At 41.7% G+C, this 15,516-nt stretch overlaps 1 protein-coding gene across 2 annotated transcripts in view; it reads left to right on the forward strand.

The window, feature by feature from the left end:
* Nucleotides 1-1,487: 1,487 nt before the first annotated feature.
* Nucleotides 1,488-15,516, forward strand: part of CPPED1 (calcineurin like phosphoesterase domain containing 1) — a 40,561-nt gene continuing 26,532 nt past the window's right edge. The window contains exons 1-2 of one of the 2 annotated variants that reach the window (XM_058816040.1): nucleotides 1,488-1,557; nucleotides 11,866-12,084. In XM_058816040.1, the coding sequence (XP_058672023.1) occupies nucleotides 1,524-1,557; nucleotides 11,866-12,084 (253 nt within the window). In that variant the 5' untranslated portion in view covers nucleotides 1,488-1,523. Of the gene's footprint in view, nucleotides 1,558-1,870; nucleotides 1,982-11,865; nucleotides 12,085-15,516 lie in introns of those variants that run through there. The other variant, XM_058816039.1, reaches the window with a different exon arrangement.

The following is a 15,516-nucleotide window of genomic DNA, read 5'->3' on the forward strand; positions in this document are numbered from 1 at the left end:
TAAAATCCCAAGAAAATGTGTTTAAATTACAAAACTAAAATTTCTCATGGCCTCCTCATTACCGTAAGTAATGCTCAAGGTGATCTAAGATCAAAGGATTCCATTTGAAGAGGAGGCAACATAGGCAGGCTGCACACTCACCATCATCACCTAGAAAGAGCTGAGCATCCTGAGGCTCATCCATGATCCATCCTGCCAAGACATCAAATAGAACACAATACAAGTACTGACAACAGAATTTTGTAGAGGAGAGCACCCTATACACAACTAGAAAAAAAGAGCTGTGAAATTACAGACTTAGATAAATCTAGAAGATCTTACAATCCCCATCTCTGCCAGGTCTGATTCAATCTTTCAGACATGCATAACTTGACAAGAAACATGGTTGCCTTTAGCAACACATCCAGGTTAAGTAAGACAAAGGTAATTCAGGTGCTGATCACAACCTCATGTCCTTGTGCTCCAGAGCCACACTATGCTGCCTTGCCAAAACAATCTACATTTCTTGGCCTGATCTTGATGTTATTTCACATGCAAAATTAATTCTGACTTTAGCTGAAGTCATGCAGCAGTCATATATCCTGGTTTATAGCTGCTCAGCCCTATTAAGCAAATGAGAAGAAAATGGAAAAGAAATAGAAAAGGTAGAAAAAAAATTCTTTGCATGACTGAGCCGACTGCTCTTATATTAGCATGAGCAGTTCTACCACGAGACTGTGATCACCCCTTCCTATGATGGTGTTGGGATATTTAGATAGGCTACACCTGAGACTTAAAAATGCACTTTAGTTTTTATTTGCTTAATATACCACATGCTGCCTCATAAAGAGGGGAATTGACAAAAACTACTTAATAAAAAAGACTTCCCCCAGCGCTTTCCATCTAACGATCTTTAAGCAGTTTACAAGTAGGACTGAAGAAGCTGTTTTTATTTGTGGATAATAATACCCACATTTTACAGATGGAAAAGCCATCTAGCCATAGGAATGCATTTTAGTTGACAATATTAACCTTACCTAACACATTGCTGCAGATTTCACACAATTAATAGAGGCACTCAGAACTCTGCATGATGCACTACACAGAATAATGGGGTCCCAGCTGTTCGACTGGGAAACTGCAACCGTGTTGTTGTTCCTGGATGGCTGAGTCAAAAAGGAATTCTAGGTCAGAAAAGATGAAGAAAACATTGCCTTGTAAGGGTCACCCGTATATTTCAGCCATCACCTCACTGTGTAGCTTGGTTCTGACAGGAGCAGGAGCTGCGTGGGCCCGGCTCCGTACCCTCCACTGTGCCCATGGGCAGGGCAGGCGGAGCTGGGGGCACTGGAGCAGGGAGGCACTGGGGCTTTGCTTTTTCTGAGTAACTGGAGCGGGGGGACACTGGGGCTTTGCTCTCCCTACGAAACTTCTCTTTTCTTTTTCACAGAGTAGTTGCTGGCGATACCTAAATGCGGGAGCAGGTTTAAACACTGAGAAAACCTGATGAGAACAACCCATGAAGGAACAAAGGAAGGTTGCCAATGCTTTCAGACAAGGGGTTACTTCGGTTCGCAGGTTAGGAACAAGCTGAATATGATGTAATATAAATTTATTATAATTTATTTAAAAGCCAGCGCATCTTCGGGGCAGGTTCCACCCTAAGTCGCCCCCACACACGGCGGTGCCAGCAGCCGCCCCGCAGCCCCCTGTCTGCTCCCAGGGCTATGCCAGGCCTCGCCCCAGAGCCGCCCGAGCACCGCTGCTCCCCTCACGCCAGGCCCCCGAGCCTCCAGCGCGGCCACAGCGCCCGGGCCCGCCGGGCGTCCCCGGTGCGTCCCGGGGCCTCCCGCCCGCGCCAGGCGCCGCCCCCGGCGGAGGCGGTGCCGCCCCCTCGGCGGCCGGGCCCAGCGGTGGCAGCGGCCGCGGGCCGGGGCGATGGCGGCGGCGGAGAGCGTGTTCCTGAGAGCCCGCGGCAGGACCCTGACCGCCTTCCGCCCAGGTACGGGGAGCGCCGGCCGCGCCGCGCCATCGCCCGCGGGCTCTTCCCCGCCGCGCTGCCGGGCGGGAGGGGCGTGCGGAGGGAGGCCCCGGGTTTCCCCGGCGGCGGGAGGAGCTGCCGCCCGGGAGAGGGAGGTGTGGAGCGCCGGGGCCTGGGCTGTCTGCCGGCGAGCGGGGGACACGGGGGGCACCGGCGGCCGCAGCGCGGACGGACGCGGGGCTGTGGCCGCCCCGCTGCCCCGGCTGTGCCGGGGCGCGCCCAGGTTTGTCCCCACGCTTTGGCTCCCGTGCAGACTCCAGCAGTGTCCAGCAGCGGATTCGTTTTAAAATGCTTGTCGGTGCTGCTGAACCGGGCCTCCACAGCCTTTGGAGCTGTTGGTGCCAGCGCTGTGCTGTCCTGTGTTTGTACCTGTAGGGGTGACCTAACAGGTGACCGCTGGGAAAGGGCACCGAGGTGTAAGGTGGTTCACAGCTTGGTGAGATGCCGCTTTCCCCGGGGTGCTCAGCCGCGCTCGGGTCAGCAGCAGCGCAGGTGCTCCCCTGGCCCTGCCCCGCTGTGCAGGAGCAGCACTGCGAGCCCTGCGCTGCAGCCAGCCGGGGCAGACGTGCTTCCACACCCGCCAGGTGGGTAGGGGGACGAGGCCGAGCCAAAGGTGGCAGCCGCCTGTCCCTGCTGGTTCTGGCTTGTGGCTGGACACAGAGGAGCGCATTTAACACCTTAACATCTCAGTGAGTGCACCTGTTTGTAAAATTCTCCCAAGGATGGAGGTTCTACAGTGTGCTGGGGCTTTTCAGGGACACAGCTGTGTTAAGAAATCATTTTCCATGGTCATGTATAGAAGGTCTTCTATTTCTCTGTATTTATGAATTTCAAATTGTATTGGTTTGGTGAGGTCAGCAAGGCTATTTCATCCCATCGATTTTGTGGTCTTTTCTTGGGTTGCACTGGAAATATTTGGCTTTGCTTGTTGCCAAATAAAGAAAAATCACCAACTCAGAGCATGTGAAGTATATGTATACAGCCATTCTGGCAACCTATTAATTGCAGATGGTCTGGTTGGTTTGGAACAGAATGCCTAGCATTTGCTGAGGGGACAGATGGCAGACAAGCCATCTAGTTAAATCAACTATACAGTGGAATTTTGACAAAAAAAGTGTTCAACAGCAGTGTAAAAATTTCTGAGTAAAAACTGTATTTAACTCCTTGAAAATTTCCTTAAACATGGAAGAAAATGTCATTTGGGACCAGGTGTGCTTCTTTCTTCTAAAGTGTTTGGAATTCTTTAAATATTACTTAATATTTTTCTTACCAGTTGGTTCCTTCTAGTCTTGTTCAGGATTTGTTAGGCTATCATAGTCCAGCTACCATCTTCGGGTGTAAATTTTTTGTAAATAATTTACTTGGGTCTTTCTTAAGAGGCTAAAGTTCAACACAACATTTTAATAACTAAATTATTAGGAAAAAAGATAATCAAGAGCTGTTAAAACTGAGGCAAATTTTCATGCAGTTTAAGACAAAAATCAGTTGCTGTTTTGTTGCTTTTCTCAATCTTAAGGTTCCACTCCCATTAAACATGTATCCACATTTTCTGCTACTGCTGTGGCTTGGCACACTGTTTCCTTTTAAAGTTTGAAAGCCACTCTTGAGAGCTAAATTTCCTTCCTTTTTTCCTACCGTTTCTGCAAAGTCCCTCTTCCCTACTGGTAAATTGTTCACTCTGCTTTTACATAATGTGGAGGTTACACCTGTAACCTACTCTCCTCTGCCCTTGATGTGGGACATGTGCATGAGGAGCTTGAGGTGAGAGATGGAAATTATCCATATAATCAATGAGGCACAGTAGTAAACAGTGTATAAATACCCTGCATGATTGGCAAGAGACCTTTGTATGGTTTGACTTTACTTTGTGAAATAAATTGTCTCTTTTATGCCCATGTGAAATTTTGCTTCAACTGTCTACTTCTGTTAGCACTTGAGTGAAGAAACAGGACCATATGTTTGGGTAAGTGCTGTCTTCACCACTTCTCTCCAGAAGTCAGGGAGTTATTTGGCGTTTTGGTTGTTTTTTTTTTGGTCCCGAGTATGTCAGTAGCATGCTGTGCAAAGAATTTCTTTGGTGGAAGTGGTGGAACACTTTTTTCAAGTAACTAAACAAGTGATATTCTGTCAGTTGAACTGGTTGAGAAGTGTCTGTTTGAACCTGTCTTTTGCTAGTTCTAGTTGATGGTTCTGAAACCTTTATGTGGAACAGATGAATAACCAGTATTGCATCCTCACAGTCTCAGTTCCACATGTGATTTTGTGTTCCTTTGTCATACCTCCTTCACCAATCTTGTACATACTCTCAAAGTTTATTCAGTTACTTCTCGTATTTTGATTTTGCTCTGTTCTCTATTCCTTTCCAATCTCTGATTTTTTCCATTTTTGAATGTTGAGGTGATTCTTGGTAGCACTTGGTTAAAATCATATGAAGTTGGTGGTGTTTTCCCCACGTGCACTATGCTGCACATTTTTGCACAAAGTTCATCCTTTTTTGAACACTTACTGCATAGGAAGTCTCTCCTCAGCTCTTCACAACCAGGCCTGATTTTCATGCTGTCAAATGGCTTAATTTTAGCAAATTCCACTTCCTCACTGCTCAGTTGCTGTGACAGATTGTTTTGAGTTGTTGAACAGTATATAGGTCCTAGTACAGATCCAGGTGGCATCTGGGTGTCTTGTCCATTTTTGTTTTTCTTACCAGTTTTCTGTGCATGCAAGGACTTCATTTTGTATTTCCAGACAGCTTGGCTTCCGTAAGAGTCTTTGGTGAGGAACTGTAAGATCCTCATGGAGATGGGATCAAGTGGATCTCCCTTGTCCCTGTAAAGCTGTTGATTACTCTTTCTGAAGAATCAGTAAACACAGGAGCTACTGTCTTGGTTAGTGCTTCCATCACTTGTCTGTACAGATGCCACTTTTGTAGACAGTTGTTACCAGAATCCTTTTAAATGTGGATGTAATAGTGGCCACCTCCCCTGTTCCTTTGGTGCCAGGGCAGGTTTAAGGATAACTCCCCAGGAGTTCACTGGTTTTCACTTTTGAGGAGTTCTATGGATGCCACCCAATCTGAGTGGTTTGTTAGTGCCTGTGTCTGTTTGTGGAATCATCTACTGGTACTTTGATTTGGAACAGACCTAATGTGCTGTCTCTCAGGAGGAACTATCACATTAGATCTTCACAAGTGGATGCATGTGGATACAAAAATGTACCTTGTTTTTTATTATTTCAGCCTTTCTTTTTGGGTGCATCTTGCATGTCTGGAACACCTGTTAACCATAGTGGCTGTATGGCAGACTACCTGCTCCTAATTCCTGTACAAAGTGCTTTATTAGTTCTCAGTTTTATCCTGTTTTCAGTTCTTCACTTTTTTTAGCTTGACCTCTTGGACTTCAGTATCAAACCTTTCAGTGTATAAAATCTTTCCTGTTTTTTTTTTTATTTGAATGCTTTAGCTTTTCAAAGGACATTGACCTGCTCTTACCAGCCTCCTTATCACTGTTACTTAAATAGTTTAGACACTCTGGATTCTTTTTGGTCTTTCTGAAGTCCTTAGTAAATGCTGTGCATATGGTCTGAGCCTCTGGGATAGTGTCTTTGAATAGTTTCCATGCTGCCTTCAAGGATTTTTGCACTTTTTAAAAGCATCATAATTATATATAATTCGCCTTCTTTTGAAATTAAATACAACCACAGTTGATTTCTTGCTTTCTGAAGAGTGTTAGAGCTTGGCACATTTTGATTACTGTTCTAGAGCTCTTCAACAGTAATATTTTTGAGCACTGATCAGAACTGCTTCCCAGCTTGCATATTCCATTCCCAGTACTGTCTCCAACTCTCATATGGATTAGGGAAATTTTTACGTGGGTTTTCAGAAACTTTCTGTGACTTCACCTTGTCATTATGCAAGCCACCCCCCTTCACACCTACAGTTCTGGGCTGTAAAGTTTTTGTAATGAGTTTACATGTTAAATTTGGGGGTGGGCATAAGGCATGACTAGAATTTAGCTTCTGTAGCCCTCAGTACAAATAAACTGTGTCTGAGAGGGCATTTCTTACCTTGATAGTTATCTAAGAAGTTTAAAAGTATCTTTTGGTAACAGTAGCACTGTCTCTTTTTTTAAGAAACCATGTTCTGTCATTTAGGTTTCTACTGACAGTATTTTTGTAGTGCATAATTTCTAGAATAATTACTCTTTAAAAAGTTTTATTTTTTCTCTGAAAATGTATTTTAATTCCTGTTTTGAAGGGTTTTACCCTTGGTACTTATAATGGCATAATTCATGACAGGTTGCCTTGGTCATCCAACAGAACCTTCAGTAGTCATGTCTTTGGTAGACTTCCAGGTACACATAGAAAAAAATAGCTGAAAGACTTGCACTTTCTTTAGACTGAAATCTTTGGTATTTAGCCATACAAAAATAATGAGTTTTATAAACCACTTCTATTGAGAATATTTTAATCTATAACAAGAAATTATTAAAAATGTAGCACAGTTCCTTTATTGGTTTTTAAGCTATTTCAGGACTGAGAGTAATGGAAACAAATTGTTGCTGTTTGTGTTGTCTGTGATGTATACATTCTGACTTCACTTAAGAGATTCCATTTTCCTTCCTGCATGGACCTTCTTTGGAAAACCAAGGTTGTGCTTCCTTTTCAGTTTTACTCAGAAAAAGAGTCACAGGCACACTTTGTAAGCAGAGACAACTCAGGGCAGGGAACCATGTCCCTGTGTCTGCTGTGCTCTGAATTTCAGGTCTTGATTCTCCTGTCAAACCCAACGTGACAGTGAGGGCATCCTCATCTTTGTTACTGCCTGTGGTGCACTGAGCAGGCACTGGAGATGTGTCCATGTCCAAACTGCTCTGACACAGTAGTGTCTAAAGAGAGATTAAGGACAGGAGTAACTTTCTGTAACTGATTTGTTTCCATTAAATTCTGCAGAGTGTAGGGAAAGAAGAACACCAATCTACTGTTGAACCCAACCAATGTACTTATAAAAAATCCCCCCAGGGAAATACTGGAAATCCCACCAGGATCCACAATTCTATGTGCCTGTCAGAGGCCAGTGGTTTCTGTGAGCAATCTCAATAAATGTGTTGGTGATCCTTGGAGATGGGGAGAGAAAAGAGATGTGAAACTAGGAAAAGCAAAAGGGGAAGAAATGAAGGCACAGCAAGAGATTAGCTATTGTCCTTTAGAAGTTGGGAGAACCTGCTGAAATCCCACTTAAGTCCTTGAAGTGTCTCTTTGCCTGTGATCACAGTACATGGCTGAGGTTCTCTCTGGTGAGCTGCTGCTGACTTCTTTGGTCCTTCACAGAATTAATCCTTAGGTAAAATTAGAAGCTGGCACTGTTTTTCAGCCAGTGCTACTAAAAATACATTGCATCGATCCTCTGTCTGTACTTTGGCATTCATGGGAGCAGAAAAAGAGTGGGAAGCTATTGAAACTGAGGCATAACAACATGTTCAGTAGTTGGACTACTTCTGTGGCCATCAGCTGTGCTTTTAAGGAGGTCTGGAACCAAAACTGATATGAAATCTGAGTTTTCTGTTGCTTGGTGTGTAAGAGCAGCTCCACAGACATTGGTTGTCCTTCAGAAATGGAAGTCATATGTACCTCAGTTATCAGAGAAGTCTCAACTTTGTTCTGCATTTGTGTTTTCGTATGGTAAATTCTGAGAATCACAAACAGCTTCAATGTCTGTAAGGATGAAGAGCCGATTTTGAGGCATTATCAGCTTCATTCAATTTTGTGATGGAAGCAAGAGGACAGAAAAAATTGTTAATTGAATCCTAATCTTCTATTGCTTTACCTAGCATGCACTTCATCTAATACAGCTACATTGCTCATCTGAAGGCTCAAAAATTCAAACTCCTAGTGAGAAAGATGCCTTTACCGTTATTCCCACTGAAGTCATTTGCTGCATTTGAAGGGATGATGGCCATTGTACACATTATTTAACTGAAACCTTCAGAAGTAGCAGCTGGGACCTGGATCACGACTCGAGGCTTGCTGCAAAAGCAGCTTTGGGCCTGCCACCACTTGTGCCAGTGGTGTTTGTTAGTTCCCCTCTGCCAGGCTTGGGCAGGCCCCCAGCATGGGAGCAGAATGATCCCCTGGGCACTGCTCTTGAGATCCAGTGCAGGGACCAGAGAAAGGGCTCAAACAGGGGCTTGTGGGGCCTGGCCACAGGGCAGACAAAGTTCATTTGCTTGCTCACAGTACCTGTTCTGTGGGTAGCTGAATCAAGACATGAACAAGCAGCTGCTGAGGGAGAAAAGGAGGGTACAGAATACTGGTCTGAACAGGGTCCATTGATAAACCACTTCATTATAAGGCAGAAGACTCCTGGATCCATCTGTGGTAGTGGAAGATGCTTTTCCCAGCTGTTTCTCATTGCCACCCTCTCACCGTATTGGTTTGTTGGAAAAGCACTCATGCAGACCTAGTCCTGGGGTTTTCAGCAGAATTAGTGAAATTGCACTGGCAGCAACACTTGACACTTTAGCTGGACTGGTGTCACGGCTTGCCCAGATGAGGAAAAACTTGCAAAAACAACTCTGAAGACCAGTGAGGGCCCTCAAGAGTTACCTCCTGGATGTGCTGAATTCAGAACAGCCTTAAGGTTGGTGCTATGTGCAAGTTCACACCGTTGGTGTACTTATACAACTCTAATCATGATATTCTGGTTTTGTATTTAAAGTACTTAAAGCACATTTCTGATTTTAAGAAAAAAGTTAAGTTGTAAGTTTAAACAATGTCCTTACATTATTTTGTTCCCATATACTTTTGTTTCATGGGAAACAAAAGCAGTGAGTTGATAAGTAATAAGCTAATGGTATTTGGTTTAAGTACGAAGGTTATTTGTTTTTAATGTTTCTGGTTGGAGTGATCAAATAACAAGACAAAGGTAGAAAATATTTTTTCAGCCTTACTGTTATTTTTGTAACTATTTGATAAGTTATTGAATACCACAGAAGTTGCTATTGACTGAATTATTTGACTAAGACCAGTTAACTAACATTTTAAGTAAATGTTATTTATATAGCCCTGATTCCTGGCTCTCTTCTGATATCCCTGCTTCACTTTCTTCATTTTATCGTTTCCTTTCCTACAGGAGAATATAGCACATACCTTTGCATCATTTTCAGTTCCTTTCTTTTTTCACCTCCTATCTCCTTCCTTTTCTCCCCACTCTTCACCACCTCCACCCCTGCATCTTCTGTTTCTCCTTTCTTCTGCCATTTCTTGATTCTGTCTGTGTACTGAACTTCTCTTTTTGAAATTCATCTTATCAGTCTCTCTCTTTGCCTCACATGACCATCACTCACCCACTCAAACCAGAGCATCTGTGCACAGTCTTAGAAACATTCAGGTACTTGAAACCTAGAGAGTTTCTGTATTGGCATGAATATAAGTCAGGAAAATAAAATATCCCTGAAACATATATTAGAATAACCCCTAGTCTGCCTTTCCCACCTGCTCCCTGCCCGTGCATTGTGTCCCTGGCAGACCTGTGTGTGTTCAGGGTTCTGTGTGAAGTTCCCTGGGAGCTGGGCCAGCCCTGCTGCCTGTGCACCCAGCCAGGGCTGCTCCAGGGGCTGCCTGTGGCCACCAGCACCATGCTGGGCTCTGACAGCATAACACAGTCTGTCCATACTTGAAACACAGGCTCTGAAAACAAATGCTGGCTCTTTTTCTAAGTAGTCTCTGTAAAAATAAATAAATGGAGTTATATTTTACTTAGGCTGCTATGGTAAAAATACTGACTTCAGATTAAGCAATACAAAGCAAGTAGATTTTGCTCAGCATTGATTTATCAGTACTGTCTGTCAGGTTGCTGGAAAAGGGACAGGTAGTAGTAGTCCTGCCATCTTGTTCAAAGGTTTGTTCTTTTGTCCTCATTTAATGAATAAATTGTGCCACTCCTTCAAACCAAGTTCCTGTTCCAAACATTCCTTTTTTCATTTTCGTTTTGTAGAGGTCATAAAGGGCTTCTGATGCAAGCTTCCTTAACTGATTTTTTTTTCTTATAGCTTTCTACCTATAAAAATTGTAACTTGGTTTCTCTGCACAGTGCCTTTACTGCCTTTATCATGTAAGCTGCTTTTATGGCAACTGTATTTTTTCTTGCAAGTCATAAAATAAAAACCTAAATTATTTTTGGCATTCAACTGGTTCCATAAGGCCTATACTGCAAACTCATAGATAGATCATTTCACTTCTCTGAACAGTTGTATAACTTGAAGAGTAAATTTTATTCCAGAATTAAAAGCCAATGAATGGCTAGAAGTTTCTGTCTATAAAATACATGATTATTATTTAGAGTAAGTCGGTTCTGGTATATAAATAATTTTGTTTAGAAATGAAATGTTACTTTAACTAAAGTGCAGAAGCTTTCATTTGGAAAAACGATCTGGTGCCATAGCAACAGATGACAATCACAAGCAGCTTCCGGGGGTTGCCTGCGTTCCTCATCCCTCTCTCTGGCCTATCCATATCCATGGTGCAAGAGATGAATTCTGAACTCAGTTTGCTAACCTTGCTTGGAAGAAACTCACTCCCCTTCTTGCAAAGTGTGAAACTTCAGTTCTAGAGCTTGTGGAAGGAAATCAAAAGTACATCCATGTGTTGAACATGCAACTTCTCTACTGCTGCTAGAAAACCAGAAGACCATTTGCCTCAAAATGGATTTCAGATCAGATTGACATGATATGAGAGTATATTTACAGATTATATTTTAATTTTAAATCATTTGTATATTTTCTTTTTAGATCCAACTATAGATGGATGTAGTCTGTGCGTTTTTAACAGTTTAAATGCTGTTTAAAAACCTCCCATAACAGTAAATGTATTAAGCCAAATAGAGCTGTCAAAACTAAAATATTCAGGTTGCAAATGAATGCATATAGACAGCTGGGGAAACCACAGTATACTTGTGTTTGTACTTCAATTCCAGCTACAGATATAAGTATGGGAAACAGGCTACGAATTTTTCTTTTAAATTTGTAGCCAACTCTTGTTTTATTTGCCCAATGTTGAGATTTTTTTCTTCCAGATGGGCTTGTAGTCCTATATGTCACCCTTTGTTGTGCTTGGTATTACAATACTGGAGAAAGAAGTATTCAAAGAATGGTACCAGTACAGATTCTGTCCTACCCTCTGCCTACACTGACTCTATCAATAGAAGTTTGTTTCTGAGTTCTCACCTTTCTGTCATAGGTCTTGGGAACAATTGTGGCAGCAGTAAGTTTAATTTTCATTGTTGCTGATGATTCTGATGCTGCTGGGTGTAGTGTTTGCTGACCTTGGACCTGTTGAGTGGCTTCAGTTCTGACTCCAAAGAATGTGCTACATCCAAATTTCTCTAAAACTATGAGAACAAAAAAGCATCCAACTCCTTAATAATTTAAGAAAAAGTCTACTGGAACCATGAAATGTGAAACCTGTGTATTTTAACTTGGTAATTAAAGAAGCAATAATTGGAATCTTAAAAGAGTCAAATGAAATCTAATGTTACACACTTGTGCTGTGTTGTAATCTTGCAATTTCCAGCACTACTTGCTGAATTCTTCACATACTTCTCCTCTAATCAGTCTGTAATTACTATGTGGTGTAATTAGATTAATATGCTTTCCTTTATTACAACTATACATTAGAGGAAAATTTTGTACTTCTGCCTTTATATTTGTCCTGTATGAATGAGTACAGAATTCTGTACTTGAATTAAAGCAGTGTCAACCTACTGAGGTGAAGAACAATCAATTTAATTATGTGTGGAAGCTTTCATTCTCTTTTAAGTCTCTCTACTGTTTTTTTTTCCTTTTTTTTCTTCTTAGATGCTGAGTACCAATGGAAGGGGCCCTTCTACTTCATCCAAGGAGCAGATCCTCAGTTTGGACTGATAAAAGCTTGGACCCAGGGAGACACTAATAATGGAGATGATGAATGGGGAGAAGAAATTAAATTAACAGAGCAAGCAGTTCAGGCTGTTAACAAACTAAACCCTAAACCCAAGTTCTTTGTGCTGTGTGGAGACCTTGTCCATGGAATGCCAGGTAAGTCAATTAAAAGTGCAGAATGGAGGTAATAACTCTGTTTTTTTATACTTCAGATTGGCAACAAGGCTAATTTACTTGACTTCAAAATAGTCTTTCATAAGTATCATTAGTATTAGTTTCTGTTTTGGTATTTTGGGGGAAAAAAAGCTGTGATTTGTAGATGATTCTTGAGATATTATTCTGATTTTTTCATCTGACTTTGTGTACATCCTACTTTGTACATCTGTACTTTGTGTACATCCTACAGCTGTACATCTGTACATTCATTTATTAATTGCTTGCTTTGAGGGGCTCTAGCCACTGGGGAAAACTAATGCCAAGAAAATAGGAAAAACTAGATGTGGCTTTTTGGGTACCTAAAGTGAGTAAGGCTCAGAGAATTCTATAGATTTCTAGTGCTTAATAGATTCAAATATTTACATTTTAAAAATGCTAAAGGTCAGTGAGTTTGAGCTCTAGCAACTCTGTCCTGTGATTGTGGGACTCTGAGCTCAGTGTGTTTCTTTGTACCCTGAGAGGAAGAACAAAAAAACCATCCAGAAAGGTGAATTACAAGAAAGAGAAGTACTTTTCTGGGAAGTGGAATTAGGTGTGGTGTTACCTGCTGAGAAGTGGTCTGGAAAGCAGAACTGAGCTCGGTGTCCCACATTTGTTAGCCCTGATAAGCAGCAGAGCTGCAGACAGCCCTGGCTGTGTCACTGCCAGCACCACAATGCACCAGGGAGCTGCAAACATCCTGTGCCTTGTGCTCTGCTCTGCTTCACACTCCACCTGCACCTGAGGAGCTGCTTCCCAGCCCCTGCTCACACGGCAGGGCCTCGAGCACGTTGGAGACCTTGCACTAATTCCTTCAGTGTCCCACAGTGGTAATTTTAAGACTTTAGCTGTCAAATTGATTGACAGTATTTGTAGGCTTTCTTTTGATCGGAACACAGTTTTGCTGAAAGAGTGGGAAAGTGTAAAAAACAACAGATTTAAGCTTGATTGAATCTACTGTGTAACACCTCAGTAGCTTGACCATAAAGTATGCCATGGTGAAGTTTTATTGGCTTACATGCTTCCATTAATTTTGGAATCATCTTCCTATAGCAGAGTTTTAATAAATGTTTTGATTAGGACCTCTAATTTGTGGAGGTGTTGCAAATATTTTGGTTTCAGTATCTCTTGAAAGAAAAGTCAGGACAAATAGTAAGTGTTATACATCCTGTTGAAAGGGATCTTGCACTCTAAAAATTTAGAAAATCCAGGAGGCTAAGTTGGTTTCTTTTTGATAACAGTTTACCTGGATATTTCTCAAATACTCATAAAACAGTGCAAAGTTCTGAGTACTTTTGTCTCTTTTGACTTCAAAGAACATTATGCTAAGGCTTCTCTGTTGGTAGAGTTTAAGTGTGAACTAGAGAGCCACCAATATTCTGACTCCCACTGGGCACTGAATGGCTGGGTACAGTAAATCTTGTGTGTGGTACTGCTGGTATTTGGCTGGGTTTTGTTTTTCTAGCAATGGTTCTCTGTAGTCATTATTGTCCCTTTTGCCAGTGTATGTCTCAGACTTGGGAATGTTTTAAATACAAACCTGTCAGGGCTTTGCAAAACATTAGCATTATTCATTTTGCTAATAGACATGTGAAAGAAACTGAGTGGATTGTACTGGTGAGATCACCTACATTGTGTGATGGATGTGCTGTGCCTTGTATAAATATTTGAAGCTGCCTCATGCAATTTCCAAGAAATTGCAAGAAAGAGCAGTTCATTACTCAGTAAACTTAAGGGTCTTTTCCAGGCTAAATGATTCAATGATTCCATGATTACCTCACTTGAGCCACCATATTTTAACTTCTCTAATAATTTCTTGGTGATTGAAATTATGTTAATAGTTTTCAAGCCTGTGTTATCATGTAGTTATATAAAGTGGTTAAGGAAATGCACTATTAAAAGGAATTGTAGAATATTCAGCTGGAACAATTACTTCATTATTGCCTTTGTGTTTGTACAAATGGCTTGCTCTGCTGTGTGTTGATAAACATAAAAGTACAATTTAACCATTAAGTTGTACATAAAAGGACAATTTTACAGCCCTTTGTCTTTCTGTCAAAACTGATGACAGAGATAACAGTGACTTGCTCTGTGGTGCAGATATCTGTGGATTAGCAGTCTTGGACTAGTTGCCTAAAAGGACAGGGAGGTTATACAGATTTTTAATCAATTCCTGTTGGTAAAAAAGTGAGTGGGCAACACAGATCTTCCTGTCTTCTCTTAAAACATTTTATCATGGAGTACTAAGGGTAAAGTTTTTGATGGACTGTTTTAAAGCATGCACTGTAGCCATTTAGCTGAACCAGTGTTGAAGCCTTTTGCACAGGAACTCCAAGAAATCTCAGAATTCCAGCAGCTAGAAGTGATGAACAGAATCCTGATCAGCTGGGAAGCAATCAGGCACAGCACTTGGAATCCATTACAGATGTCATTAGAGCAACGAAGTAATCATATCTTAGTATTTAGCTGCTGATTAAAAGTAGTTTGTACTCTGAATATTATTTCCAGAAGTTTTTCTTGATTACATAATCAGAATAGGATATCTATTCTTGGTAACACTAATATTGTGGTACAATCACATCAAGAATTTTAAGTGTTACCTTATAGTGCAGCTATCTCACTGAATATAATTTCTATGAACTCTATGCTTACATCTAGATACACCATGACAATGAAGGACTTCCTTCTGAAGGCATTTATGTGCATTAAGTATAATATGATCTAATATGACAAAAATGGTAATCTGTAAAACATTGTTGATCAGATTATGTGTTTATTTGACTGCATTTTTCTAAAACTCTGGGAATTGATTTCTAAAAATGTTACTGTTCTCATGTCAAGTTGGAACCTTCTGTTTGGTTTTATGAAAACTTCCCATGTGGTTCCTTTACCAATACACCTGGAGCCCAGCAGTCCAGTTCCAGTCCAGCAGCCAGTTCCTCACCCATCTTGTTCTCCACTCATCCAGACTGCAAGATCCCAGCTCCACAGCCCTTTGATGATTATAGAGCAGTGTCTCACAGTGACATCAGCCAGCACTCTCAGTACTCTTGGATTCATCCCATCAGTCCCATGGGCTGGCCTGGGTTGAAGCTTTACAGGAGATGCTGATTCCATCCCTGATGTTTCCTGTGCTCCATTAACTCTGGGAGAATGTTTCAGTGCAGGGAGGCAAGGGAAGCTCTGAGTACCTGCTGCTTGTCACTGCCTCACACAGCAGTGGGCTGTATTTTATTATTTTATTGCTAAAGTAGCAGTAGAAGCTTTTGCTGCCTTCTGCTAGTTGCAGCCCTCAGAGCACTTTTCCTTACAGCAGCCCTGCATACCTGGGTACTGTTTCAGTATTCCTTCTTTCAAGTATGTTTTTGGTTCCAACTCCCTTTTATGTCCTTT

This window comes from Ammospiza caudacuta, chromosome 17, assembly GCF_027887145.1.
Source record: "Ammospiza caudacuta isolate bAmmCau1 chromosome 17, bAmmCau1.pri, whole genome shotgun sequence".
NCBI classification, from domain to species: Eukaryota; Metazoa; Chordata; class Aves; order Passeriformes; family Passerellidae; genus Ammospiza; species Ammospiza caudacuta.